The 27,895-nt window shown below is 46.8% G+C and overlaps 2 protein-coding genes across 6 annotated transcripts; one reads left to right on the forward strand and one right to left on the reverse strand.

Moving 5' to 3' along the window:
* Positions 1–5,735: 5,735 nt before the first annotated feature.
* LOC138636017 (dynactin subunit 6-like) lies at positions 5,736–7,737 on the reverse strand. Of its 2 annotated transcripts, none has more exons than XM_069723800.1 (7): positions 7,615–7,737; positions 7,293–7,357; positions 7,082–7,187; positions 6,875–6,963; positions 6,386–6,433; positions 6,064–6,206; positions 5,736–5,936 (listed from the first exon to the last, which is right to left on the reverse strand). In XM_069723800.1, exons 1-7 carry the CDS (start codon positions 7,647–7,649, stop codon positions 5,838–5,840), a joined length of 585 nt encoding a protein of 194 aa, XP_069579901.1. In that variant the 5' UTR covers positions 7,650–7,737; the 3' UTR covers positions 5,736–5,837. The 2 variants fall into 2 exon arrangements, with proteins under 2 accessions (XP_069579901.1, XP_069579900.1); XM_069723799.1 differs by lacking the exon at positions 7,615–7,737 and adding an exon at positions 7,496–7,591.
* Positions 7,738–9,108: 1,371 nt separating this feature from the next.
* Positions 9,109–27,545, forward strand: LOC138636016 (zeta-sarcoglycan-like). Of its 4 annotated transcripts, XM_069723795.1 has the most exons (8): positions 9,110–9,524; positions 13,206–13,400; positions 14,837–14,938; positions 17,776–17,863; positions 18,580–18,702; positions 18,817–18,889; positions 25,432–25,555; positions 26,511–27,545. In XM_069723795.1, exons 1-8 carry the CDS (start codon positions 9,486–9,488, stop codon positions 26,700–26,702), a joined length of 936 nt encoding a protein of 311 aa, XP_069579896.1. In that variant the 5' UTR covers positions 9,110–9,485; the 3' UTR covers positions 26,703–27,545. The 4 variants fall into 4 exon arrangements, with proteins under 4 accessions (XP_069579897.1, XP_069579896.1, XP_069579898.1 ...); XM_069723796.1 differs by lacking the exon at positions 18,817–18,889 and having other exon boundaries at positions 9,109–9,524; positions 17,781–17,863; XM_069723797.1 differs by lacking the exons at positions 9,110–9,524; positions 18,817–18,889 and adding an exon at positions 11,974–12,166.
* Positions 27,546–27,895: the final 350 nt, after the last annotated feature.

Below are 27,895 nucleotides of genomic sequence, written 5' to 3' on the forward strand. Positions count from 1 at the left end.
ATGTGTGTGATTACGGTGTTGTCACAAAGAACTGTCAGGCCATTAAACAAAACATAAAATTGGATACGCGAATCCATTTAATATTTTATTGATAACAAAAGGAAGGCATTGGTCTCTGAAAAAATATACTCACTCACGGTCAAAAAACGCACCATACCTCATTGTACGCCACAGCTGTACAAGTAGTCTTACACCTTAAATAGACCACCATGACTACTTAGCGACCACGTGCCAATTCACAAGCTGAGGCAACACCAACACTTGATTTAAGTCGAGCTGAGATGAGCTATTTCCTGGCTACGTTTCTGAAACAGCTTCGGCTCGAATCTTTGGTCCGAAGTGTACTTTGAACGATACAAAGGTCAAGCGTGAAAATGTTCTGAAAAACTCCTCGTCACCGTGATGCTGCCCTGCAGTGTCCCAAGTATCCAACGCATCACTGTCCATAACACTGAACGTGATCATTACAGGGTTGGGTTTTTTTTTTTTTTGCGCTAAGTCATTCGGCTGTAGTGATTTAAGAGACAATCTATTTAAATAAAAAAATTTAAAAAAAAAAATCTTCATTGCTTCATATTTAGTGTTTCCCAAAATGTCAAACTGTTGCTCAAGAATCAGAGATATTTGATTAACTAACAATTCAGCAACAAAGGCAGGAGAAAGAAAGATTGAGACATAAATCAGATTATCCAACGCCGTCCTTCTGGATCACTGAGTCATAGCTAAAAGGCCGGCTTGATATGAACACCGAGACATGAATCTGTCCCGACACGTTGCCGATGTATCGACCAGCGGTGGATCCCCGAAGGAGGGACCCCTGCGGCTCGAAACATCTTCATGTCAGACGACTTAAAAGTTGTTTTCTTCCTCTTTTACACTCTTACTTTTGCATTTCTACAAATCTAAAATAAATTAAAAAAATGTTACTTCATCAAGTATGACAAACAAACAAAAAAAAAAAAAAACAACAACTAACAATGTTGCAATCTATCTGGAGGTCATCTGTAAAAACAGGCCGACAGCTCAGCGTTTGGCAGAGCAACGCACTTCAGCCTTTTGAGTGATGTGGGGTAAGTGGCTCTCATTGGGCTTGGAGCCAGGCCATTCCTTTCCTTTGACTTACTGATGCACATTGTTCCTCCCTTTTTTGCTCAGTGCCCTTTGATCTTCCTCTAAGATCACTAATGAGCAATTTGCGGTCAGCTTGACCCGCTCTTAATTGGCCACGAGAGGTTTGCTTTCTTTGTTTCAATTTGCTCAAGTCGTTTTCGGCGGCTTCCCCACAACCAAAAGCTCCAAAGCTCTATTTCCTCCGCCCGCCGCGCGACATAAAAACACGTTGTACCACAACACCAGTTGTGTTTGACTTTCTTTATATCTTTTTTTAACAAGCGATGTCATCCGTCATCTGAAGTGGTGTGCGTGCGCGCAGCCTGTCGAGCTTTCGGAGATGCCATTTGCTGCAGTAAATCCTCCCATGTTTCAACAAGACAAAGCTGCTCTCGCCTGTTGATCTGGCTCTTTAAGGCTCTTTGTGGCTCTGTGAAGCCGGACGGATACTCGTGCGGTCGGCACGGCCCGCTGACAAACAAATGTCTTTAAAGCTGGAAGACGATCGCATCTTCGACCGCGTGGACAAAAACAGAGAATGGACGCGTTACTTTCAGCAATTCTACGATCAATAGTACAAAAGAAGGAAACAAAAAATACAAATATATATATATATATATGTATATGCAGATGTCTGGGTCACGAAGACAGTCGGCGTCTCTCTGTTCTGCAGGGAGGTTCAGTTGTAAATTACAGCTCGTTACGTTAAGACACAACATGTGAACTACCACAATATTATCAACACGAGGTCACTGCAGTTCACAGTCAAATCTTTGGAAAGCAACCAATGTTGCAAATCCAACCGAGAAACTGCAAAACCAAACAGTCCAGCAGATCACCGGACAGGTCTTTAAAAGCGGAGGTGGGCTTGAATTAAATCAGAGGCGACTGATTTTTGGGGATCTTTGAGCTAAATGCTACAGGAACTTTCTAACGATAACACATATATATATATATATATATATATATATATATATATATATATATATATATATATATGCTTCATGCTGATAAGAATGAAATCATTTTGCTGGTATTGGTTATAAACCAAATGTACCGGACAGCGTGGCTTAAAATAACAGCTGATTGGAAGCCTTGATTAAATTTAGCAGAAGTTTCCGTGTTTTATCACTTTGTCGGCGTGCCCGAGGTTTGAGTGCTTTCTTCATTCCTATCAGGGCACACATGACGCTATGCTCTGCTTACTGTCAATCGCCAAACACCCGCAGGACGAAATGCAATCCTCTGCCAGGAAATAATCCCTCAAGAAGGTGTCACTCTACAGACCTGCGTATTTTCTTTGTTTTGGGAATCTTTTGTTTCTTTTAGAAAAGTTGATTTAAAGTCACGTTAATATATATTTTTTTTAAAAAGGCCCCAAAAAGAACTCCAAATTGAAGAGGCGAGAGTCTAAAAGAAAAAAAAAAAGGTTGGTTTAATAAGATCGGCTTCATCATTAGTTTGTATTTCTGGCTCAGCGGGGCAGAGGACGGGGCAGAGGACGGGGCAGAGGACGAGGCAGAGGACGAGGCAGAGGACGAGGCAGAGGACGAGGCAGAGGACGAGGCAGAGGACGGGCCGGGTGGAGAGCACAGGCCGTGTTGAGTGCGTCCCCCGGGGCTTGAATTCCCCAAATGTTGACACAGGTCTGCGTAATGCACTTTAATGTTCCCTTTGAATGCTGTTGAGTGGTGCTAAAACGTCTTCGAGCAGGTCAAAGGGAAGTATGTAAAGTTATATCGTCTCTTTTGTTCCGCAGTGGAACCAATAAAAGGTTAAACTAAAACCCCGGTCAAAGTCTTCGTCCCTCCCGTTTCCTTTCATCTTTCCTGAATAACGTGCGTGTAAAATAAAACGCTACGAGTCGCATAACAACGATGTACTTTTTGTAAGTGACCTTTGCCCGCAGCGGATATAAATCTTTTGAATTTAAGTCATTTTTATTTGGATGTTTTACTTTTTCATTTTTGCTACATCTTGTAATTATCCCGTCCGTCTTGTTTTTGTGAACTCGCCCTTTTTATGAGGGGTCATATTCGTTTTTTTTATTGTGTTACCTCGAATCCTGTTGGAATATAATCATTTGAAACACATACACGACGCGTGACGCAGTAAATCCAACGGGGCAAACGGTAGCGGATCAAAACGTGAACTTCTTGTGAAACGTTGGGATTATCTGACGGGAGTCTTCCTCTGAGGAGTCGTGGACATTAGTACCAATGCCGTCCGCTCAACAGTTACCGACCCGGCGGAGTCGTCCACAGAGCCGCGCCGCCGTTGTGACCGCGGGAGGGCCCGACGCCGACCGGCTCTCAGTTCCCGTTGTGACGAAAATCATCATCTTCCGCGGGATTGCGACGGAAATGGCCGCGGCCTGTAGGTCACGTTTCAGTTGTCGGAGGTTTCGCCGACCCAGATGCAAAGGTCAGCTGTCGGAAAGCCTTTATCCTCGCCGAGCAACCGGTGGCCCGCTTCACGGTGACTGACCGCGGTGGACCGGAGAAACACTTTGAACTGTGTGCTGCAGCTCAAAGCATCAACGCGGTGCGCGGAGAAGCTTTTTTTGTTTTTGTTTTGTTGCGCGAGATGATGCTTTTCCAAACGGTGCTCGCTCGCGCTTTCTTTCTTTTTTTTTTTTAACAGCGACGTCCCTCAGCCTCCAGAGCCGCAACTACAATCCCCCGCTTCTCTTTTTGTTCACGACAGGGTATATTATATTATCGACTCCCCCCTCCCCCTTCCCCCGGAGACGGCTGCACATTGTGGCAAAGGCCAAACATTGACTTGAGATAATCGTATGAAAAGAAAAGAAAATACTGCCGCGATTCACAATAGTCGGCTCTGACAAACAAGCGCGGGCCGGATAATTCAGTTTCACTCCAGTAAAGGAGGAGTATAAATAACCGCTTCCAAATATAGAACAACATTTGAACTTCCTCTCAAATTCCTGCCGTGAGTTTCTATCATCGCATTCGTTTAGCCCCGTGTAAAGACCCGCCGCCGATTAAAAGGCCAGCCCGCCCCCCCCCCTCCGGCCCCCCCCCATGTGAGGTCCCTGTCACTCTGCACATCCGTGCAACTGTGCGCAGCATCTGTCCTCCTTGTCACGTTAAAGTAAACTGACGCTTTGGCAACACCCCCGAAATAAACAAAATAATGGTGGTGGAAAAAAAAAAAAAGAAAGAAAAGAAGTGAGAACGGAAAGGAGCCTGGACGGGGCCCCGGCTGCACTCCACGGCTGAAATAATTAGCCCCTGGTTGATACGCCTCTCCTTGTGGGACCTCCTCCACCGTGACATGTTTAAATCAGTATTGGCAGTGCGCGGCACCAGCTGCGGGCCTCCTACGGGGAGCTGCTGTTCTGTGCAGCGTCGTGCCCGCGGAGCACGACATAAACCCTTTAAAACTCCCGACGAGCAGCAGGAGGAGCAGCAGGAGCAGCAGCAGCAGGAGCGGCGGCGGCGGCAGCGGCCTCCAGCTCCTTTTTACTTTTTTTTTTTTTTTTAATTTTTTTACGGCTACAAAACAACTGTAAAAGTGTGACATTTGAACTTTTGCGTGTCAGGTGTTTCAGGCGGTTTCGTGCTACTACACACACACACACACACACACACACACACACACACACACACACACACACACACACACACACACACACACACACACACACACACACACACACACACACACAGCTGAGTCCGCAGTGCAGATGGGAGCACCACCCCAGGGGGGCTCAGACACGAGGAGGAAGAGGAGGAAGAGGAGGAGGGAAGGGGAGGGCGGAGGGCGGCGGGGGTGCATTAGTCAGACCCCTTCCTGCAGTAGAAATGCAAGTTGCAGCCACACCCGAGTTGGTCACAATGAACCGTGCTGTTATTTGGAATTCCAACTCTACCGTCAGCACCAATTTGGCAAACACTCCCCCCCCCCCTCCCCCCACTCGGTGGGGAGGGCACGGGACTGGCAACCCACCGCATCCAAGACGGGGACCACCACACCCACATATGTGTCTTTTTTTTTTTAATGCTCTCCTTTGGCTCAGTGAACGCTACTTTAAAAAAAAAAGTCAGTTACCGGTTCACGTGTCCTTTGCGGGGATCCATTTTTAGCCCAAACATCATTATATTTAGCTCCGCGAGTATGATAACGTTGATATTTTTGGTTGTTTTATTAATAAATGCCACTTTAATTGGGTGTTTCGTGTCACCCCGATGAAACAAAGCCTTCAGACTTTTAAAAGAAGGTACAAAAGAGCTGCTCAACAGTTCCCCCTTGTGGCGACAAAATATAAGACAGGCAAGCTCAAATGCAGATCTCTTGAGTGAATCTTTATTGCAATCCTTATGTGATTACACCGAAACATTTATAAATATAGACGAATGTAAGAGCTTGACATCAAACGGCACAGCATTTCAGGTGCGAAGTACGTCATAAATAGTCAGAAACTTGGTCCGAAAGCAAAAAGTGCAGAAGTGTGTGATGGTCACTTTCAATGCCGGAGGTACTCCAATAGAGATTAAGGACGGCACAACACTAAAGTGTGAAACAGGTGCATGTTGAGGGATGTGTGTGTGTGTGTGTGTGTGTGTGTGTGTGTGTGTGTGTGTGTGTGTGTGTGTGTGTGTGTGTGTGTGTGTGTGTGTGTGTGTGTGTGTGTGTGTGTGTGCGCGCGCAGGTGCTTTGTTTTGCAGGGTTTTTCTTTTACCACCTCTGGATCCAGATGTTTGTTAGTTCCTCACAGGCGTGCTGTTTCCTTTCATCGTCTTCTTCAGGTGATGGTAGTTTGGCAGAATCTTCATGAGGAAGTCGAGCTGCAGGGTCTGAGGCTGCGAGGATTACCGAAAAGGGAAAAAGAAAAAAGAAGTCCGTTCTCGGTCACACGAATTTTGCAAAAAGCCTCACGACTCGCAGACAAGAACGCACAGCGACAAGCAATCGGTGTGAGGAGCTGACCTGCGGCTTTTCACTCTGCACGCGGCGGATGCAGTCCGAACCGTAAACGACCGTGTTCTCCGGCACGACCTCGCACGTGTTGATCTGGCAGCACGCGCCGACGATGCAGCCGCTGCTCAGGATCACGTTCCTCCCGAGGTCAGCTGCTCCAGTTCACGTCAGAAAACACAACATCTGTTTCTCTTCCGACGGCGCGGTGCGAAATTAGGAAAATGAACCTCGTGGCAATATGTCGTGATAAAAAAAAAAAAAAAATCTACCGCGTGATGACGCAAGTTGACGTCGAATTGCAGAAGTCGAGCTTTTGACCCGTGTCACTTACCCTTGGACTCGATCACGTTGTTGTCGCCGATTTTCAAAGCTTGAGAGACTGAAGCAGAGACGTTAAAGATGTCAACCGGTGAATTAAAAACACAATTCACAATCACTGCAGATCAATGATATATTCTACACTGGTTTATATTGTGGAGCACATTATGTTAAGGCTTATTATTTAGTTCTTTAAAGCCAATAACTGTCACCAGAGCAGGACAAATACAGATGTTAGTGTCCTGGTGGACAGAATATATAATCAGTGATCTCAAACAAATCTTTTCTTCTTCTTTTTTTTACCACCAAGTGCAATTTATATTTTATTTTTACACCTTTTTTGGTGCATGTTCGACCTTTTTCAGTGATGCCCGGACACTAGTTGTTCCGTATTAAATCGTGTGCATGTAAACGACGCGCCGTGGTTACTTGCCGCGCGGCATAAATCCAGATGTGATAAGCTCATATCGGCAGTTTAACACTTGGGAGTTGTGAAGGATACCACACCCGACTTCAAACACATTGTTGGTCCCCACGGTCATGGTCTTCGGCTCCACTCCCTCCGTGTCTGGCATTATATTCTCTGGATAACTTACAGACGGGCAACAACAACAACAACAACAACAACAACGTAAGAGGAGATCAAATCAAAGTTTAATCATCACGTGGGGAAATCAATGAGAGGAGTAAATAGCACTGCAGGACCGACCTGTTAATAATGAGTGCCTGCTCCTCTATCAGGTTCCCCTCTCCAATAACGATGGGCCCGGCCTCGGCGATGATCCGTGCTTTGGGGTGGACAACTGTTCTGGCACCTGAGAGGGAAGAAGAAGAAGAAGAAAATAAAAAAGATTTGTTTTCACTGCAGGAGGAAACAGATTGTTATGATGTTAAAAAAAAAAAAAAAAAGAGCCTCTCACCAATGGTCACATCTCCTCTTATTTCGCTTTCGACACACACAACGGCGCCAGCTGCGATTTTAGCACTGCAACAACAGAGAGAGATTATATAATAATAATAATAATAATAATAATAATAATAATAACAAGTCAGATCTGCACGGGAACCACAAACAAAGCTGCAGGACAGCACCACCGGGGCTGTTACGGTGTCAACAACTCACAACATCACCATGAATCCGTCACCGTCTGTAAACATGGGGAGCTTCATTTCCTGCCGTTGTCCCAAAATAAGACTTTTACGCGAACGGTGATTAAACATAACGATGATGTCATGCCGTACCTTTTCTGTGCCACGAACTGCTTGGCGTCCGACATCCTCGCGCTGACGAATTAATCGATCGGCAATCGATTATTGTTCCGTCAAAACCTCGGAGCTCGAGGTTGATTGTGTTTGTCTGGCTGAAACGTTGCTGCCCCCTGGTGGTACTGTGGGGACATTGCGATAAACTTCAAACCGTAAAAGCCATTCAGTGTAACTAAATTTACATTTGATCTCAGTATTAACATATTAATGAACAACAACACAAAGATTATTACTATAGCTACTTCCTATAAACATGAATATAAATACTTCCTGTAGCTTTATACTGGACTACACATTTGATTTTAATATGTTAATTACATTTTTTTAGGACCAATTCCTCTCGACATCTGTTCAAAAGTATAAGGACTTGTTTTTTGTTGTTGTTTTTTTTTACAAATTAATGATGATGATCCATCTTTTCCTCCAACTGCAGTGTCGCTGTGCGTCCTGCAGGGTGCAGCAGTGAGCCGTAAATGGGACGTGATCCACTGAGCTGTAAACTTGACGTCTTTATTAGTGGATGAGAGGAAAACCTCACAGTTGTAAACAAAAACAAAAACATTATCTGTTCTTGCATGTGTTTGGTGACATTATCTCTACAGTTGACTAAGAAAAATATATATTTTTTATTTATTTTGGATCCTCTGATGTAATTCGGGATACATACAATATTCTCACTGTTGGATGTAATTTTAGGGACGCACGAACCTCGTTTTGAATTTGCGTCAATGCTGTGTGCGCTAAACGGGATCAGACGTCTGTTAAGTGAGCCATAGTTCACTAGGAATAACCGGAAATGGAATAACTCCACATTTTCAGATTAAAAACAGCTACTTTGCGATGCATTAAAAAAAAAAAAAAAAAAAACATCCAAAATGATCTGTCCCTCTGATTACAGATTCAGTACTGCATTAAATCTGTTTTTGTGCATTGTGACTTGTAGTATTGTAGGAAAATATACACTACTTACAGAAGAAACTCTCTAGCAGTATAAAAAAAAATCGGATCAAATGTAAACCACTACATAATAATACCAATACAGTCACACATATGATGGGACTGTTATCTTTATGCAGGCTATAGTTTATTGCTGAAAGGTTGCCTCCATTCATTTAAAAAAAAAAAAAAATGATCAAGCTGAAAATGTTCCTTTTTCATAAAGCTTATAAATTGGGCAGACTGAACCATCACGTTTGATATGCTCTCTTTTTGCTCTCCGTGCATTTGTTTAAATATTTCCTCGACATGGATACTGTCTTTGTGAATACGATTTAAATGTATAAACCTCGTTAAAAAAAAACAATATATATATATATATATATATATATATATATATATATATATATATATATATATATATATATATATATATATATATATATATATATAGTGAAAATGCAGGTTAATCTTCAGCTTCGGACTTTTATTTTGAAATCCTTCACCGGAAGTGCCGCGCGTCACTCCGTCGCACTTCGAGGCGGTGGAGTTTTGAGGGAGAGCGGAGCGTCGGAAAGTGAGCAGCGGACGCGGCAGCACCTGAGCCGGCATCATTACGCCGCTGTAACACGGAGTAAACAGCTTTAATGGAACTTTTAATTTCCTGTTCAAATGTACGTAAGAATACAACTTGCCTGAAACGTTGGATATTTGTTTTTATTTTTCTTTCTTTCTTTCTTTTTATTTATTTATTTTTTGGCTCTGATTGGGAGTGAAGACGCGCAGCCGGCGAGAGGAGCTGATTTCGGTGCGTTTTTGGGGTTTTTTTGTGTGTGTTTTTTTTGTTTTTTTTTAAAAAACAAGGTCAACTTTTGTGGAAAATATGTAACTGTGACAAATGAGACTGTAAAATGGAGCAGTCGGCTACTCTCGACGTAGAGACGCTTAAGGTGAGCTCACAATGTTATAAAAAAATAAATAAAAAGTGGCTTTTAAATGTGATTTTAATAAGGTTTTGTGAAATATTTATTATGCTCTTTTTTTTTTATTCAGTCGTCCGACCTCGAGTCATCTGGTGTTGCTCCCTCTGCAACAGGTGAACCCCCCCCCCCCTCCCCGCCCCCCTCCCACGGCTTCAATTGTTCCTTTAAAGAAAATTTAAAAATAAATAAAATAAAAATAAACATAATAAGAACAGCTGACCACTTCTCAAAGCCCGGCTGGGACTTCTTCTCCACCCTCTTACGCTCCACCGCGCGAATTCTCCTCTTCCAAAGTTTGTCAGAGTTGTATCTAAGTAAAAAAAAAAACAAAAAAAAAACAGAGGCTTTATATTCAGAAATGCTTTTGTGACGTGATTATTATTTATTTTCCCCGTTGATAAGGCCGTGTTCAGTCTTGCACTTCCTCCATGTGCATCCGACTGGAGAATGCAAATGACTGCCTGTGGGGGTGCTGTCCAAAATGGCCCCGTTGGCTCTCTACGGATTTGCGAGGGATTAGCAGGGAAAGCTCGTTTACCGTGGAGAAGTGTGTGTCTGTTTACATCAGCAGTTTTGTCCCCCCCCCCCTCTTTTTATTTCTTCTTCTGCCCGAGCCATCATCATCATCATCATCATCATCATCATCATTAACACTGTGGAAGGAAGCGAAAGTATTTGAGCCTCCGTAAATGATGCAGAGGTCAGAGGTACAAATACCTTCCTGTGAACGTGTCAACCAAAGTCTCTGAAAACCGTCTTCAGCCTGTGATGTTTGTCCCTGTGATGTTTGTCCCTGTGATGTTTGTCCCTGTGATGTTTGTCTGATTGAGCAGCTGCGACCTTTTGTTGCGCCGGACTTACTGGAGATCTTTGATTCCCGCCGGTCTCCTCCTCACTAATAGAGTCACCTTGTTGCTTTGAGTCAGAGGGAGGTGCACGGGCGTCCGTCCGTCCATCTGTCCGTCCGTCCGTCCATCCATCCATTCATCTATCCTTCCGTCCATCCGTCCTTCCATCCATCCGTCCATCCATCTATCCGTCCATCCATCCATCCGTCCGTCCGTCCGTCAGTCCATTCGTCCATCCATCCATCCATCCGTCCGTCCGTCCGTCCGTCCGTCCATCCTTCCATCCGTCCATCCATCCATCCATCCGTCCATCCATCCATCTATCCGTCCGTCCATCCGTCCATCCATCTGTCCATCCATCCGTCCGTCTATCCATCCATCCATCCGTCCATCCATCCATCTATCCGTCCGTCCATCCATCTGTCCATCCATCCGTCCGTCTATCCATCCGTCCGTCCATCCGTCCGTCCGTTCGTCCATCCATCCATCCATCCGTCCGTCCGTCCGTCCGTCCGTCCGTCCCTCCATCCGTCCATCCTTCCATCCGTCCGTCCATCCATCCATCCGTCCTTCCGTCCATCCTTCCATCCGTCCAGAAAGGACACCCTGTCTGTTAAAAAGAAGAACCCTTAGATAAACTGTTGTTGCTCCACAAACCTTGGACTTCCCATGTGAGCGGGTGATGACTGACAGCAGAGGCTCCGCCCCCACGTCCCATCAGTATGAACACCGACGCACGGCGAGCAGCAGAACTGGCGTTCCCAGTTCCAGCTGTGTGTTCAGGCTCCCTCCGTCTCTTCCATTGGACTTTCTGTCAAAAATAAACAGCTGCTTTTCCACCCGGAGCATGATTCTGGTTCTGGTTCTGATTCTGATTCTGGTTCTGATTCTGATTCTGGCTCTGGTTCTGATTCTGGTTCTGATTCTGGTTCTGGTTCTGGTTCTGATTCCGATAAAAGTTACTGTGCAGGTGTTCGGTTTCTATGAACAGGAGCCGCATGTAACCGGGACTGCAGATGGCGAACGGCCCGATTTCAAACCCGTCTGTTCGCGATGACCCGTCGACGGCTGCTTGGACGTTATTTTGATCGTTTCGTAAAAAAAAAAAAAAAAAAAAAGCTTCACCTTCGAACTGGTACTTTTGGGACTTTCAGGCCTCAAAGTTTGTGTTGGTTCTTCTCAGTTTGAGATCTCCGACCGTGCACACGTTGGTGTGGTCGTCTGCCAACAGGATCTTTATTATCATCACGAACGCCGAATTCGTTGCTTTCAGGCTTTTAGGCGTCCGTCTGTTCCCCCGAAACCTTTTTTATCACCTCGGCTGCTCCAGAAAAAATTGCGACGATTAAAAGCGCAAAATTAACATCGTCGCGCGGTCTCCGATCGGAGTCGTTTTAAGTCATCGTATTCGCATCGTCGCCAGGATCATCCCACGCTCGCGTCGGCCGCGACGGCACGCCGACAAAACGCCGGCCGCGACGCACTTCCTCCGTTCGCTCTGTGAACAACCGAGCTTCGGGAGGCACGACTCCGCCGGGGTAATATATGCATTAAAACTCCTGCGAAAGAAATCACAGGATCCGCCGGCGTTGGGAACACTGGGGTTGCCATAGAAATTACAAGTACTGAAGTTTCCCCTGGCAACAGAGGATTTGAAAATAGACTGAATCTGTCCAGCAGGGCCGTGGCTGGAGGCTAAAACACCGGCTTGAGACTCTTTTGTTTTCTTTTTCTCGGTCTTATGAATGTGTGCATTTTCTTGTAAGTACTTTACTTGTCAGACTCTTTTGAGTTTCTTCTTTTCGGGTCGGTCGTCGCATTTTTGTTTTTTGTTGTTTTGGCAGGCGGTGTTTAACAGAAAGGATTCAGGGCTGCAACTTCATTATTATTTAGGATTGATTAATGCGTATGATTAATGCCGGTTACGCCTTCCTCGCCGACGACAGCCGTCCCCGGAGGCGTTTCGTTTCCAGGCCGCCTGGAGGCGAATCTCTTCAGACACGGACTCGGATAAACCGATCGCATTTTGGCGGGCGAAGGTCAAAGGTCACTGTTCCAACAAATCGGTTCCAAGCTTGTGAACGCGATATTTCAGAAAGGAATGAACTGCATTTTTTTTGTTGTTGTTGTTGATATTTGTCAAAACTCTTCACTTTAACTGAAGGATGAGCTGTTGAGATTTTGGTCAAGGTCATTACTAGTTCACATCTGTTTTTCACTACGGACGCACGGAGGACATCTCGACAAAAGTTCGCACAAACAGGCGCGCGTACGAACCGCATCACGACCACTTCGGTGGTTAGCGGAGGCGTACGACCAGAGTTTGAGTTTATAAAACTTTAAAAAGTTTTTTTAAAAAAACAACCACAATATTCAAAGTTTCGTCCCCCTCGAGCTCGAGGACATCGCGTCCTTTTGCTGCTGTTGTTGTTGTCGCGAAGGGTTTAACGTTCGATAAACGAATGAAAACGTTTCCTACGTCATTCGACGAAAAGCGAACTTCAGCGTCTTTGCTTTCGTGACGACTGAAATTCATCAACCCGCCCGGCCTTGTGACAGACGGGGTAAAGGTAAACGGGTCGGCCGAACGCGAGCGGGAATGCCGAGGGCCTTGTTTTCAGACTGTTTTCAAAAAAAAAAATTTAAAAAATGGAATAACGCAGCCACGCTTTGTAGCCTCGAGTCATTTTGGTGGCTGCTCGCGAGGGTAATAACCACTTTCAACACGCGTGTGCTGCGGAGTGAATATATCCTCGACAGCCAGCTAACGCAGAGGTCGCCCGGTGTGTTTGTTTGCCAGATTACCCAGGAGCAGTTTATCCCGGCGTCCCGGTCCCTGCACCTCCGGCGCCCGGGCTGCGACGCCGCGTACCCGGCGGGCCTGTACGGCTGGAGGAAACGATGCCTGTATTTCTTCCTGCTGCTGCTCCTGGTCACCATGATAGTGAACCTGGCCCTCACCGTCTGGATCATCAAGGTCATGAATTTCTCCGCGGTGAGTACGGCGCCGCGTTGTCCGCAGTACGGCTGTTGGGCCGCGGAGACCCGGGTACGGTGCGTATTTTGAAGTGAAAAAGTAAACGCTAGAAACTGCGGGAGATTTTAGACCGAGGTCAATCGGGAAGAAACCACACCTGCGACTTCGTCGTTAAAGCCGGCGTCTGAAGTACGCAAAGCAGCATTTGGATAAAAGAGGACTTTGATAAAGCGCGACTACATTTGTGGGGAAAATGTTTCGAGGACTGGTAAGAAGGAAAAAAAAGAAAAAGATCCGAAGCGACCAAAAGTTCACAAGGACCCGTTATCACACCCACCGGCACTGTGAACATCCAAGTGGTGCATTGAGTAGATGCATGAACTCATCACTGCTTGTGTATTATTTACCTTAAGAGCACATTGTGTTGGGTCTGCTCACATTTTATGGCTACTGTATTATGCCTTTGAGGCGTGGGGGGTGGAGGGGGGGAGGGGGGCAGAAGAAACGCTGCATGAAGAATGGACTCCATTTTAAATGTATGTTCGCTGCAAGCGTTTTTATTTACTTGTCTCGACGATTAGTCTGGAATGTACGTTTTTATTTTCAATGGATCATTTTGTGGAAATAAAGTCACAAGTTTTATGCAAGAGGAGAAAAAAAAACAAGTGTCATCCCTTAGGATTCCTTCTATAAACGGGATTACGACAAAAACAACCAGCTTCAGGATTTGAGTTTGATTCCCGGGCAAGCGACGGCAATATCGATTTTCTGTATACGAGCTCGAGGTCGTCAGATAACTTAAACCAAACAGGCGGACGCCTCGCGAGCTCCTTTCACATTTTCAGGGACAGTGCACACAATTTGCCATTTTGTCAACAAACAAAGAGAGCGCGGCCTTCACGTGCAGAAATACAGCAGACAAGATACGAGCGACGCCTTCGAAAGCAGGCGTTCCTAACAAAGCGACCGGTGCGTCTGCAGTACAGTCGCTGTGCTCGCTGCTTTAAAAGAGCTCCTGCTTTCACCGCTGTGCTTTTTTTGAACTTCTTGTTCTATCTCAACGCAAACCGCTGATAATCATTATCGCAACGTTCACGTCGCTCAGGGGACTCAAATTTACATAAAGTCGTTTCCGAGAACGATGCCGTCCACAGCTGACACATCAGCCTTCCTCTCCTCCCCCTCTCCTCTCCCTCTCCTCTCCTCCCCCTCTCCTCTCCCTCTCCTCAGCTCCCTGACGCCCGAGCGTTGACACCTCCATGTCATGTCCTCCCTGTCACTCAACCTGTCCGCCGACCTGTCAAAGATGCTGCTCTCTCTCTCTCTCTCTCTCTCTCTCCAACGCAGGATTCCAGTTTTTATTTATTTATTTATTTTTAATTTTTTTATGAATTCCAGAAGATGCAATCCTTCTGAAATCAAATCAGGAAATCGGCATTTGATTTACGTTTCAGGACGGGATGGGGAACCTCCGGCTGAACCGGGACGGGATTCGTCTGGAGGGAATCAGCGAGTTCCTGTTGCCTCTCTATGTGAACGAGATCCAGTCCAGGAGGGTAAGTTGCTCCCTTTTTTTTTACTTTTTTTTTTTAAACTTTTTTTTTAACTTTTTCTCACCAACTTCAAGTTGCCTGTCGATCAATACTCTTGACACCGATGAACTAGGAATAACAAGCATTGACTGAAACACATGCAGAAAGGCTCCTGGTGGGGTGGGGGGGAGGGGGGTGAAAGATCTCTCCGGAGCTCGGCATCGATCTCCGCGTTGAGGAAAGTTATGATCAATTCATGATCAACAAAGGGCCGACTTTCCCTCTGAGCTGGCGCTCGACAACACTTTGATGTTACCGTCTGTTTGTGGCCGGACAGAAGAGACGACTCGATCTGCCCTTCCTCCTCCTCCTCCTCCTCCTCCTCCACTTCCTCATTTCCTGTCGTCTTATCAGGGCCTCCCATCGGCAGGAGGTGGTTAATAGGCTGCCTCTCAGCTCCTCTCCGGCCACGTACAACCCTGCAGGAGATTACAGACGATTACAGGGGGACCGGAGACTCTGCTGGATTTCCAATCAAGCCCACGCGATAAATCCCACCCCTCCTCCTCCTCCTCCTCCTCCTCTCACACACACACACACACACACATACTTTCTCCTCTTTGATGTTTAGTAGATTAACCAACACAGCTCCAGCTGCAGAAGTTGATCCAAATTTCCCTCTCCCACACGGATGGCAGACGCTCGGGTGGATCATCCCCTTCTTTCACTGATTCGGCACGGCGCAGAAAGCAATTTCAAGCCCTGGAAAGCCGGGGTTCCCGTGTACATTTTTTTTTTTGTGAGGGACGCCGACGGATGAAGCGGCTCGATAGCCGGGTCCCGATTTGCCACGCCGGAGAGAAGAAGAAAAAAAAACCAACAACTCCGAATTGCCCACTCTCACGCTTTGATGTTCTCGTCGGAGCTAAAACGTCGATTTAAATATAACACTTTCGCAGCGGGGGGGGGGGGGGGGGGGGGGGGGGGACACCTCAAGGCCACGGCAGACAGCCGAGCCGAGCCGAGCCGAGCCGAGGACAAAGCCGGTATTTCACTCCTGGGTGCAATAACCACCCGCAGACATTTTATTTTTTTTACTGTCTTGTTTTTTACAGACCGGTGGAGGGGGGGGGGGGGGGGGGGGGGGGGGGGGCTGCGCCGTGGCCTCCTTATCTACCGACTCCAGAGATATTTGCAGGACCAAAAAAATAAATAAATAAAAATCTCTACGGGTCACTCAATATTTCTCACCTGAGAAAATATGTCAAGAGAGAGAGAGAGAGAGAGAGAGAGAGAGAGAGAGCGGGGATTATGGTTTCCACGGCGGCGCCGTTCCTCAGCCAGATAACCAGCGGTGATCAATAAGCCGTTACCACGAGTGGCGATGAAATCAATCTGTTGCTCAGCGTCGATTTCTGAAAGTCCAAATATTATGATTATTATTATTATTATTATTCTTTTTTAACTCACTGTAACTTCAGTATTCACCACCAGCACCACCAGCACCAGCACCACCACCAGCACCAGCACCACCACCAGCACCACTTGAGGAATCAAGTTGAACGCTTGAAATTTGTGACCCCCCCCCCCCGTCTGAAAGCGACTGTAATTTCAGGCTTTTAGAAATCTTGCGTCGTTCATAATTTCAAGCGTTTGTAAAAGGTTTCGCGCTGGTATTTATTGCCCCCCCCCCCCCCCGATCTCACTTTCCTCCCAAGGAATTTCAAACGGGCAGAATACGTTCGGCAAAGACGGAGTAATGGCCGTTTACGGATAAACGTGTGAAATTGTTCAGACACCTGAGAATTTTCCATTTCCATCGAACCGGTGTTTCTGCCGGACGACTTGCAGCGTTGGTTTTCGGTTTCTCCCGCCGGTTGCGGGTCGACGGCTGCGCTTCTGGTTTGGTCAAATGAAAGATTCGCAAAAAAAAACCCAACAACAAATAATTTCTGCGACCTTCTCCGTCTCGGGGCTCCTTCGTGACGTCGCTGACTTTCACCTGAAGTGGTGGTGGTGGTGGGGGGGGGACAAAATTAAAATAAATCAGAAAGTGTATGTTGGAGTTTGAAAAGCGAGAGCTGTCTGTCTGAAAACAGCGGTGCGGCAGGAGGCGACGCGGTGCCCGCATGCAGCTCATCAACCGTCGGCTGCTCGGGCCGTCGGCTCTCGTTGTCGTCTCCGGGGAGCCCGACTCCATCTATAAATAGCAGCAGATTGCAGGTGTATCTCCACCGGAGTGAAGCTTCTCCTTCCCCGAGTCTCACCTACTTGCATTCGATAAAGCAGAGCGACAGGTGATTGTGAAGCGGCGCTGCTTCTGAATCCTCCTCCTCCTCCTCCTCCTCCTGCCCCCTCCAAAAAAAAAAAAAAAAAAAAAATGTGCAAAAGACGGCTTAAGCCATCGACCCGTGAACGTCTCGGAGTTTAAACCGGAGGTTTTTTTTTTTTTTTAAATTAAAAAAAAAAAAGATAAACATTGCCGAGACGTGTTGCCGAGCTGTTGTATCGTAGGAATTCACCAGCCAGAAGTTTGAATGTTATGGCTGATCGGTGTGTATCGATTATCGTGTTACTGTTATTGACTGCATTTCCCTTGTTTTACCAGAGGATGGTAATACAATCTTACAACTGCCACCAGGTGGCAGTAAAGCACCTAAAAGCTTTTTTGCAAGCTGGCATTAAGCAACAAAAGGGCAAGAGAAACGCGTTACTACGAGACTTACAGTATAACGCGTGGTGCTGTGAGGAAGTTCCAAGTATAATTCCACTTTAATAATCGTATTTACTCCACCCCCCCCCCCCCAATCCCCTCCCGCTCCTTTCTTTCCCCCCCCCCCCCCTTGCCGTGCTTCCCTCAGGACAGTTTGCTGGTCTTGCAGTCGGAAAAGAACGTAACACTGAACGCCCGAAACGGCCGAGGTCAGCTCACCGGCCGGCTCACCGTGGGTGAGTTTACGCTCCTTCGCCGCCTCGTCGTCCCCCTCGGGAGGACATTTCACCCCGGGGAACGGTGAGTCCGGGACACGGCCGAAAGGGGGGCGGGGGGTGGGACACGGGCCGCGACGTCACCGTGCGACATCGCCGAATTACGCAGATGTTAAGATTGATACGCGACCCCGAACCGTCCCGATCAACTTCGGTCCGGAGTCGTGCAACAGTTCCTTTTCTCTGTTAACGCCCCCCCCCTCCCCGCCCCCCCAGACACTAACCTTTGATGCACTCGTTGAAAGGGCGACGGATCCGTCTTATTATCATCGGTTTCAACCACCGGTCAGCCCAAATGACCGAAGTCATTTACATGATTAATGACCGCCGGAAAGCAAACGACCTGCTCATTAACGTTAACAGCTATCGATCTCAGCCGCCGCGAGTAGGACGTTGACGCTGATTCAACCAGACCGGCAGACACGACGCTTTTTCGGTCGAGCTCGACCTCCCTCTTGAAAACGAGCGCCCGCTTTTTGTCGAAAGTCCTTTTTTTTCTGAAATGAGATGAAACTTGGCAGAAAATAATTACCCCCCCAACAAACGACATGAATGGCATCGAACGCTTGCAGCAGCAGCAGCGGCAGCAGCGCCGAATGAACCCCGGCGGTTTTCCGGCGGCGTTTGGGTTTGCGGTTGAAAGCCAGCGGCGCCAACCCGTCGGTCTCTCTCCGCAGGACCGGAGGCCGTGGAGGCCCAGTGTCAGAGGCTGGAAGTGCGAAGTCAGGACAGAGGCAAACTCCTGTTCACCGCCGACGAAGAGGAAGTCTTCATGACCACGGAGAAGTTCATAGTCACCGGTACTGGTATATTCATTTTTATAAGCTTTTGTTTTGTCCAAAAAAAAGTTGGTTTATAATGACTGAGATTACCGGTCAGTAAACGGGACCCTTTCGTAAACGTTTCACCGGCAGGCTCGGAGGGCGCCGCGTTCGGACGCTCGGTCGAGACCCCGCTGATCCGGGCGAGAGCTTCCGAAGACCTGAAGTAAGTGTTTCGCAAATGCAGCGACGTCGACGCGAACCCGTTAAAGCTTTCACGTCGCGTGTTCACATCCCGCTCGGTTAAAGCGGGAGATCCTGGAGTGACGGTGATAAATGCGCCGTGGCTTTTCAAAGTAAAATAAATAAATAAATCCAATTAAAAAAAAAAAAAAAAAACACGTGGCAGGAACCATTACTCACCGGCATCGTTATCTCGAGCACGCCGGCGCAGACCGGAGCATCGACCGGCCGGCTTGCCTCGTTGCAAACGCGAATATAAAACTAGATTTCACCGTTATATTCACTTCACGGCCGACGGGCGACCTAATGTGTTACTTGCTCTCCAAAATCAGGAGAAAAAGTGGGCGAGTTTGAGCTCTGGCGCCGGAGCGTGTTGTGCAGGCGGTGCCCACATCCGCCCTCCAACCCTCCACCCGCCGGCCTCCCGCCCCGAGGCGGCGAGCCCCGCGCCGCCGCTCCGTTAACGGGCTCGGAACGAGGGCGGCTCGTTGTCCGACCCCGCTTGGTCCTGGGAGGAAGGCCCGGATCAAAAGTTGGCAAGAAAAAGCGAGCGTTCTGGCAGCTAATTCCTCCAGAGTGAGAGGAATACTGATGAGTTTCAGCTTAAGGCAAAACACACACACACAATACACACACACACACACACACACACACACACACACACACACACACACACACACACACACACACACACACACACACACACTTCGGGCTGACCATCTGCAAATGTGGTCAAAATCTTAACGAGAGGCAGCCGCGCTCCGACGGGATTCGGATCTCTTTCAGTTGGGGAAAAAAAAAAAAGCATGAACACGTCGTCGAGACATCTTTTGCGGTTTGTGTTAGATTTAAATAATAATTAAAAAAAAAAAAAAAAAAAAAACATGGACTCGTCAATAATCTCTATCAGACCTGTGTCAGAACAACCTTCGCTGAGGAATTACTGAAATATTTCAGATGTACAAACTCTACTGTCAGGACTAAATAAACGCTCCTTTTACATATAAATAAATAAATAAATAAAAATGACAAGAATCCAATTTTATGTTTCCGACATCATGGAAAGATGTTTTCACATCGAGTCATACGGTGGTATTAAAAAACACACACAATGGAGGAAACTCTGTTTGCTACTCAAGCCGAACAACAGAGGGTCCGTTTACAGAGTAATTGGGTTTTAAACAACATTTCTGTGGTGGCGTGACGCTCGTCAAACTGTTTTAATGGCAGCATATAAAAAACAAAATAAAAATAAAAAAAGGGAACTGCTTTTTAAAATCGCCTTTGCACAAACCACAACGAGCACGCTTGTTTGTTTAAGGCAGCAGGACGATAACGAATGGTTTCTTTTGAATTTCCCCCGTCTTTTATTTCACGATCTCTTTACGGCGAGTCAAGAAATCTAATAATCACATTATCACAGAACGTACTCTTTCCGTCACGCGGCGCTGCGAGATTCATCTTACGACACAAACGGGAATAAAATGCAAAGACGGGCTTAAAACGTTTAGTGAAGGAGTTCAAACTCCGCCGGGTGAACTGAGCGTAGGGTCAGTCCACCGCGGCCTCCTGAGGAGGACGCTCCGGTCGCGGGTCGACAGCCGACGACTTGCTCTCCTCTCCTCCTCTCCTCTCCTCCCCTCCTCCTCTCCTCTTCCTCTCCTCCCCTCCTCCTCTCCTCTCCCCTCATCCTCTCCTCCTCCTCTCTTCCTCCTCCTTTTCCTCTCCTCCCCTCCTCCTCTCCTCTCCTCTCCCCTCATCCTCTCCTCCTCTCTTCTCCTCCCCTCTTCCTCCTCTCCTCCTCCTCCTTCATCCTCCTCCTCTCCTCATCCCCTCCCCCCTCTCCTCCTCCCTCTTCTCTCCTCCTCATCCTCTCTCCTCATCCCCTCCCCTCCCCTCCTCTTCCTCTCCTTTCCTCATCCTCTCTTCATCCTCTCCTCTCCTCATCCCCTCCCCTCCTCTCCTCTCCCCTCCTCTCCTGTCCTCTCCTTTCCTCCTCCCCTCTCTTCTCTTCCTCTCCTCTCCTCATCCTCTCCTCTCCTCCTCCTCTCCTGACGACGGACCGCTCTAGTTTACGATGTGTTTTTATTTCTGTGAGTCAGCGGTATTCTGGGAGACGGAGCAGAGCGGAGCCCAAATCAAAGAAACCCATGAGATGCTCCTCATCTTTGAAGCACCTGTTCTCCTCCCGGAGTACTTCGTCTGCACCCGGGTGTCTTTTCTCCGTCATCGTCGCGCTCCCTCTAAATAACTGAACGCCAGCGAGTGCAATAATTCCGTCCGGCGTCCCGTTTGCGCGTTGGCCGTGGCGGGACGACGACGTTTCAGGAGCGAATGAGAATGAGACGGGCGGGTTCGAGATGGTCGGCCCCTCCGAACCCTCCTCCGGTCGCAGGAGAGCGACCGGAGGAGGGTTCGGAGGGGAGGAGGTACGACGAGAGGCAGAAATCATCTGCGCGGTGATTTGCTCCAATTCAGGGCCGCTGGTCAAAATAGGTGTTATTAGATTAGACCTTAAAACTTTACAGAAAAAAAAAAGAGCAGTGCGACGAAAACAGCCGACAAGTCATTTGAGTACGTTTAAAATGATCATAAAAAAAAACAAAAAAAAAAAAACAAAACAAAAAGGGACTCTGGAGATTTGGTGTGTGGCAAGATGTTTTCTTATTTTAAGCATCTGAAAAATATCCAAAGATTTGTTCTTGTTTTCTTCTATTCAGCAACCAAACAGTGTAATTAGGGAGAAGGGGGAGGGGGGGGGGGGAGGATGCACTACCCGAGGAAACATCTCTCTCTCTGATCCCTCCGATCACCTCCTTCACCTCACGGTGACCTCCTTGAAACGCCCCCTCCGGGGGCCGAGCTCCGAGACCAAACCGGGGCGGGTAACTGCAGGATATTTTGGACTCCCCGGCTAACTGCCCGCTCGGCTTGAGGATCGCAGCAGCTCGCGAGCAGGAACTGCAGACCTAAAATATTTTAAAAATACATCAGAGTTGTCTGAAATATTCTGGGGTAAAACATCGAAGCGGAGGCGGGCGCAGCCGACGGCCTCGTCGGGCAGGTTAAGGATCTGAACGTCGGAGGGCGTCGTGGCATTTTAAAGCAAAACCTCATTTCCGTGCCGTCGCGTCTACAGTTCTCTAACTACGTCTTTGAAATGGAAAATTAAAGCCAGCAGCTGCCAAAAGAGAAAAACACTCATTAGTCTTTGTTTTTGTTGTTGTTGTGGATTGAGCGTGCAGGACTGTCAAACTTCAGAGCGGGTTTTTAACTTGGGTTTCAATGAAGCCGTCAGTTGTCACGGTGACTTCGCTCTCAGAAATCGAATTGAAACGGTGTCTTTTAAATTGTGCAACATAAGTCCCGATATAATATTGATGGTTGATTGGTTTCACACATCAGTGGTACGGTTCAAGTGGGACTTCGCGTTGCCGCTGGAGCCTCGGAAAAGAGCATAATCAGTCCGAGATAGTTATGAAACCCAGAGAGACATTTTTGTTTTTGTTTTTTGGGATTTAATTTAATTCATTTAATGCTTCGTTCTGGACTGTCTGAAACAAGCACTCCTGAAAATTGAGCACTTTGTCTTCTGGCACAATTGATCTGTGTGTGTGTGTGTGTGTGTGTGTGTGTGTGTGTGTGTGTGTGTGTGTGTGTGTGTGTGTGTGTGTGTGTGTGTGTGTGTGTGTGTGTGTAGCGGGTGATGATAGCTGTTGCTGCGCTGTGATTTGAAATGAACCCCGTCTGCTCCGACTGTAATATCTACTCCGTTGAGAATTCACTCGGGACTCCGGGTCCAGCTCAGCAGGACAATTTTGAGATTACAGCGTCGTTATTTTAACTCACTATCGGGATGAATGATTTGAAAACTGGTGCGGACTTCCAGATTTTTTTTTTTTTTTTTTTGGGGGGGGGGGGTGAAGAAGTGAAGGATCTAAATCATCTTCGACCTCGTTAAAACGTAACGCCGGATGAAACGAAGTGGTGATTAAAAGCCTCGCGCGTTTTAGATTCGTTATGTCTTCATTTTCCAAACAGATTTAAAGAGCCGGCGGAGTTATATTCTTCAGCGATTTGTTCATTTTCCAAAACTCGGCTGGTGTTGCCAGACGTATTCGCAAGCGAGGACGAGTAGAAGTCAGATTTAGCTTTTCCCCAGAAGTCTGTCACAGCTCTTCCTCTGCTGCCTGAAATTCTGCCAGTCAGTCAGATGATTGGTGGGTTTGGCCGTCCTCCAAAGCAGCATCTCTGTCAGGGAGAGCTTTGGGGAGAACCAGGGATTAGAGCCGGGTCTTATTCGGGAATTTCAACAGGGAGCATGTTCATTAAGTTAAAATGATTAAAAGCGAGGGTCGGGGATGCAATGATTTAAAAAAAAAAAAAATAAATAAATTTGAGAAATAAAAATTGTTGACAAAAAAAATTAGCTCATTTATTTATTTTTTAAACGTGCAGTTGGACGGAGGTTGCTGATCTCTTGATTAAAACTGCAGGAGCTGACTATTCAAGTGGATCGCTTGTTCGTTTTAAGAGCTGTCAGGATTGTTTGTTCCGTGGGGAATGGAAATCAACGGACGCAGACGGCGCTCCAGAGTGTTTTCAGAGCCAATCACAATTTAAATCGCCTGAAATAACTGGTTCACGACTAACAAGGGACTATTTGAATGTGAAAATATCTTCCGGGGGAGGTTCCAGTAACTGTGAACTGGTCGGTACCTCCAGGGAAGATGTCCACAGTTAACCCTCTGCACTCCACCTCCTTTTGACTTTCTCTCATTGTGAAAGATATTGTCACCATCTCATGTCATTTCTGAATCTTAAAACTCTCCTGATAAGTCAAGTGTCGAAGAGGGCCAAATGTCGTGGCGGGGTTTGTTTATCAAGGCGCGAACTGAAAGTACTAAAAAAAAAAAGGCTTCTAAACGTTCAGGTGTAATAATATCTCAAGGCCGTGAAGGTTTAAAATCAATTTGTTGCACGAGGACTCGTGCGAAGTTGAGCGCTGACCTTCACGCCGTGTTTCAAAACGGACGTATTCGCGCCGGAGTTCAGGCGAGCGCGTTCCTGTTTACGACGGCAATTAAACCGGCGTTTTTTTACGACGACGCGAATTAACATACTGAGAAGCGCCGAGATCATTAAAAAAAAAGATGCAGCGGGCGGACAGACAGTCTCGGGCCGACTAATTGGCGTGGCATTGCTATTCTGTTACAGTCGGGGTAAACATCATCGCACTTCACAGGCTGTCTGAGCCTGCAGAGGTCATCAGAGGTCAGTGAGGAGAAGCTGAGGCTGCATTTTATATTTGCATATCTCACACACACACACACACACACACACACACACACACACACACACACACACACACATTCTTTTCACCTGTTTACAATGAAACATCAAATGCTTTCTTTAAGCGGAGTAAAGATTGCGGAAAACAGGAAAAAAATAAAAATAAAAGGAAAATGAATAAGAAACACGTCAGCGTTGATCCGAGGCATATCGGCTCACTGTTTGAACGGCTTTCAGCAAAATAAGAAAAAAAAAAAAGAAAGAGAAAACGGTGCCGTAGATGAGGGGAAAAAGAAAGCGTCAGATGTCTATCGTCTTTATTCCCACAGGTCTGGAGCACAAACGGTCCCGGGTCAAAGGCACATTTCACAGATCTTCTTCAAACTGTATCTACTGACAGGCTTTTTAGAATGCAGATGAAATTCATTTGCTTTTCTTTCTTCTCTTTTTTTTTTTCTTCGTCTCCCTCTTATTCCTCTCGCGCATAATAATAATAATAACAAAAAAAAAAAATGTGTCACTTTCAGCCGGTACGGAGATTTAGGCGATTTCAAAGCGCCTCCTTTCCAAGTCTGCCATTTAAAATTCATTGAAAACAGATTTAGGGAAGATGGGGAGAGGGGGGAATCAATTTGAAACGCTTATGACTTATGAAAGCAAATTCCACATTGATTGGCTCTCGCACTTATCTTTCCCTGTGTAAACAAATAGTCCACGGGAGGAAAATGCAAATTGCATTAGCGTCACGTTTGCTGAAGGTCAACATCAGCTGATACAATTATGGGCTGTTTAGGATTGCCGCACTGCTGCGGAATATTGAGCAGCGCAACTTAAACATGACCGGCAGCTTTACGAGTCCACGGGTGGAGACGAACCCACACCTCCGCAAACAGAAACATCGACGCGACGGTTGGTGTTCTCAAATGCGAGACACCGACTCCATCTTGAAATGCTTTTGCGGCATCGACTTTGTTGTGAAACAAATATTAAGATTGTGTTCCATCAACCTTCCACAAACAAGTCATTACTAAGAGATATTCAACTGAATGAGTCAATTTAGCCTCGAATGGATCTTGTGTCCTCCGCTGTTAAATGTTACTGAAAAGGAAAAGTTTGAATAATGCAAAAATGTTCAAAGTGTGAACGGAATAAATCGATGGATGAACCCATCGATTTATTCTGTCCGTCTGAGATTTGTGTTTTTTTTCTTCTACTTCTTCTTCTTTTAATCAGGCTGGAGTCTCCCACACGAACCCTGACCATGGAGGCTCCCCGAGGGGTGGAAGTGAGCGCTGCTAAGGGGCCGCTGAAGGTCAGCGGTCGGAAGGACCTCCACCTGGAGTCCACGGAAGGAGAAGTGAGGAGGCCCAGATGTTGCACCGGGACTGAAAAATTACTTTTATGTTCCCTTTTTAATTTAATTTTTTTCTATTTGTAGAGACTTAAAATAAAAACCTCTTGGCAGGTTTCTATGCCTGCAATCCATAGGCTGCAAGTAAAAATAGACATCGCCTCCGGGTGTAGGAAGTGAAGCCAGTGTGGAAGTGCCTTAACGTGCAATACCAGTGACAGCCACCAGGGGCTGGTTCCAAAAAAAAAACAAAAAACAAAAAAACTGTCTCCAACAGACTTCTATTTAAAATATTTCAACTTCTGTCATGAAATACAAAGACAATTCATTTTTACCGATGGGTCTCATGGTGTCATTTACTAAATTCACTCCTTTTGAACAGCTTTCTTGTCAAAATAAATAAATAAATAAATAAAACTCAACGAGATGCTTCGAACCGAACGCGAACATCGGCCTAATGGCAATGTCATGAATTTATAATGAGTATTTGGTCATAAACTGAAGCATTGGACACATTTATAGTTGAACCTAATGGTGGTGCTGGATGGGAAGATGGAAAGAGATCATCAGTGTAATTATAATTCATCCTCGAGGAACGTGAACGTCTTAACGAGACGGCGTTCAGGGCGACGCACTCAGAGGTTGAGTGGTTGAGAGGTTTCAGTCAGCATCAAAGCGGAAGATGAAAGAAAAAAAAAAAACACTCCCATCCTTAGAGCCGCTACAGAAAAAATACGTTGGAACTTTAACCTCAGTAATAAAACACCTTCACCGTCCACAACAACGTTAACAGATCGGCGCTGCAGTATTTCACTCCACACTGTATTTACTGATTGCTGCGGCCGTTTATCAGTTCCAGGTAGTGATACATCACTTCATGGCACCTCCGACGATGTTATTTGAATGACCTCCAAAGCTTCCTCTCTGATGATTTTTGTTTTTTCTTTCCTCCCCCTTCCAGATACTTTTAGACGCCAACAGCGTTCAGCTGGGACGCCTCCCGCTCGCCGTCTTCGCGCCGTCCCCCGGCCACGCCTCGCCGGAGCAGGCCGCATACGAGCTGTGCGTCTGCCCCAGCGGCAAGATCTACCGCTCCCCCGCCGAGAGCAGCTCCACCTGCCAGGCCATGAGCAACATCTGCCTCTGGAGCTGACCTGGTGGGGGGGAGAGTGGGGGCGAGCGGGGGACACCTCGAACATCTGGAGCTCTTCCGGGTGGAAAAGACAAGAGGAAGTCCTTCCACCGCGGCGGGTGAATGGAGGTCAGGACGCTTCCGCCGACTAAGTCTTGAGGACAGAAAAGCCGCGGCCGCTCTCTGAAGTCAGGAATATCACGCGTACGGGCGAATCTCCGCAACCTCATCGGAGCCGGAGGACGTTTCTTTTTCTGCTCTTTCGGTTTGTCGCGGACGTGCGGCGGCACGACGGAGGGAGAAGCGACGGGACGAGATCAAACACGGGTGCCTTCAGCTTTAAAAGGAGTCAAGACGTCAGCTGTGACGGTAGTTAGGAAGGCGAACTAAAGCACAACTGTCATGTTTTTCCCCCCCCCCTCAACAGAAATGTTTTTTTTTCCCAACTGTGTTTCGAGGTCGTCGAGTTTGAAATTAAACGTGTTTTTAATGTGACGCGCTGTAACCGTGTGTCAGAGCAGCTGAAAACATGGAGAATGGATGTTTTGAAGGGTTCACGCAAGTATTTTCCCCAAGACTTCGCTCCCCCGAGGTAAATATTACACTCTACTTTAACACGGCGAAGCGACGCGACAGAATTCAGCAGAAGAATTTGGTAGAAAAAGTGTAAAGTAATGAAGGCGTGAACGATTTATGACAGTCGAACTGATACCGCCTCCAGGACGGGTACTGCAGTGGCGCTCGAAAGACTGTGAACATACTTTCCATTTTTCAGTAGTTCTGCATAAATATGAGCCGGACTTCATCGGATTTTCACACAAGTATTAAAAGTAAATAAAGAGGACCCCAATTAAGCAAATATAATAAACGTGTACCCTGCGGGGTGGGGGGATGGGGGGGGGGTTTCTTTTTTTCTCCGAGCATAATGTCTCTCTCTGTAAACGAGACATTTTTCTAACAGCTTTCTGACTCGCCTGCAGGATCTTTAGTGAATTGCAGACGAGCAGCGGGTACGTTTCTTTTCAGAGGCGCACTTGTTGTTGTTGTTGTTGTTGTTGTTGTTCAGCGGTCTCCCGATCGAGGACTCGTGGATCATTATCACAAGCCAATGCGAGAGGAGCCTCGAGTCGCTTAAAGATGAGCCCGGGCTCCCTGGAGACTCTGCGGACGATTACACGCTTTGCTGTGCGAGTGATCTTTGTTGGTCGACCGCT

The sequence above is a fragment of the Brachyistius frenatus genome, unplaced genomic scaffold (genome assembly GCF_029030835.1).
Source record: "Brachyistius frenatus isolate BFR_SWC_R1_liver_20210118 unplaced genomic scaffold, ASM2903083v1 Contig_345, whole genome shotgun sequence".
NCBI lineage: Eukaryota > Metazoa > Chordata > Actinopteri > Embiotocidae > Brachyistius > Brachyistius frenatus.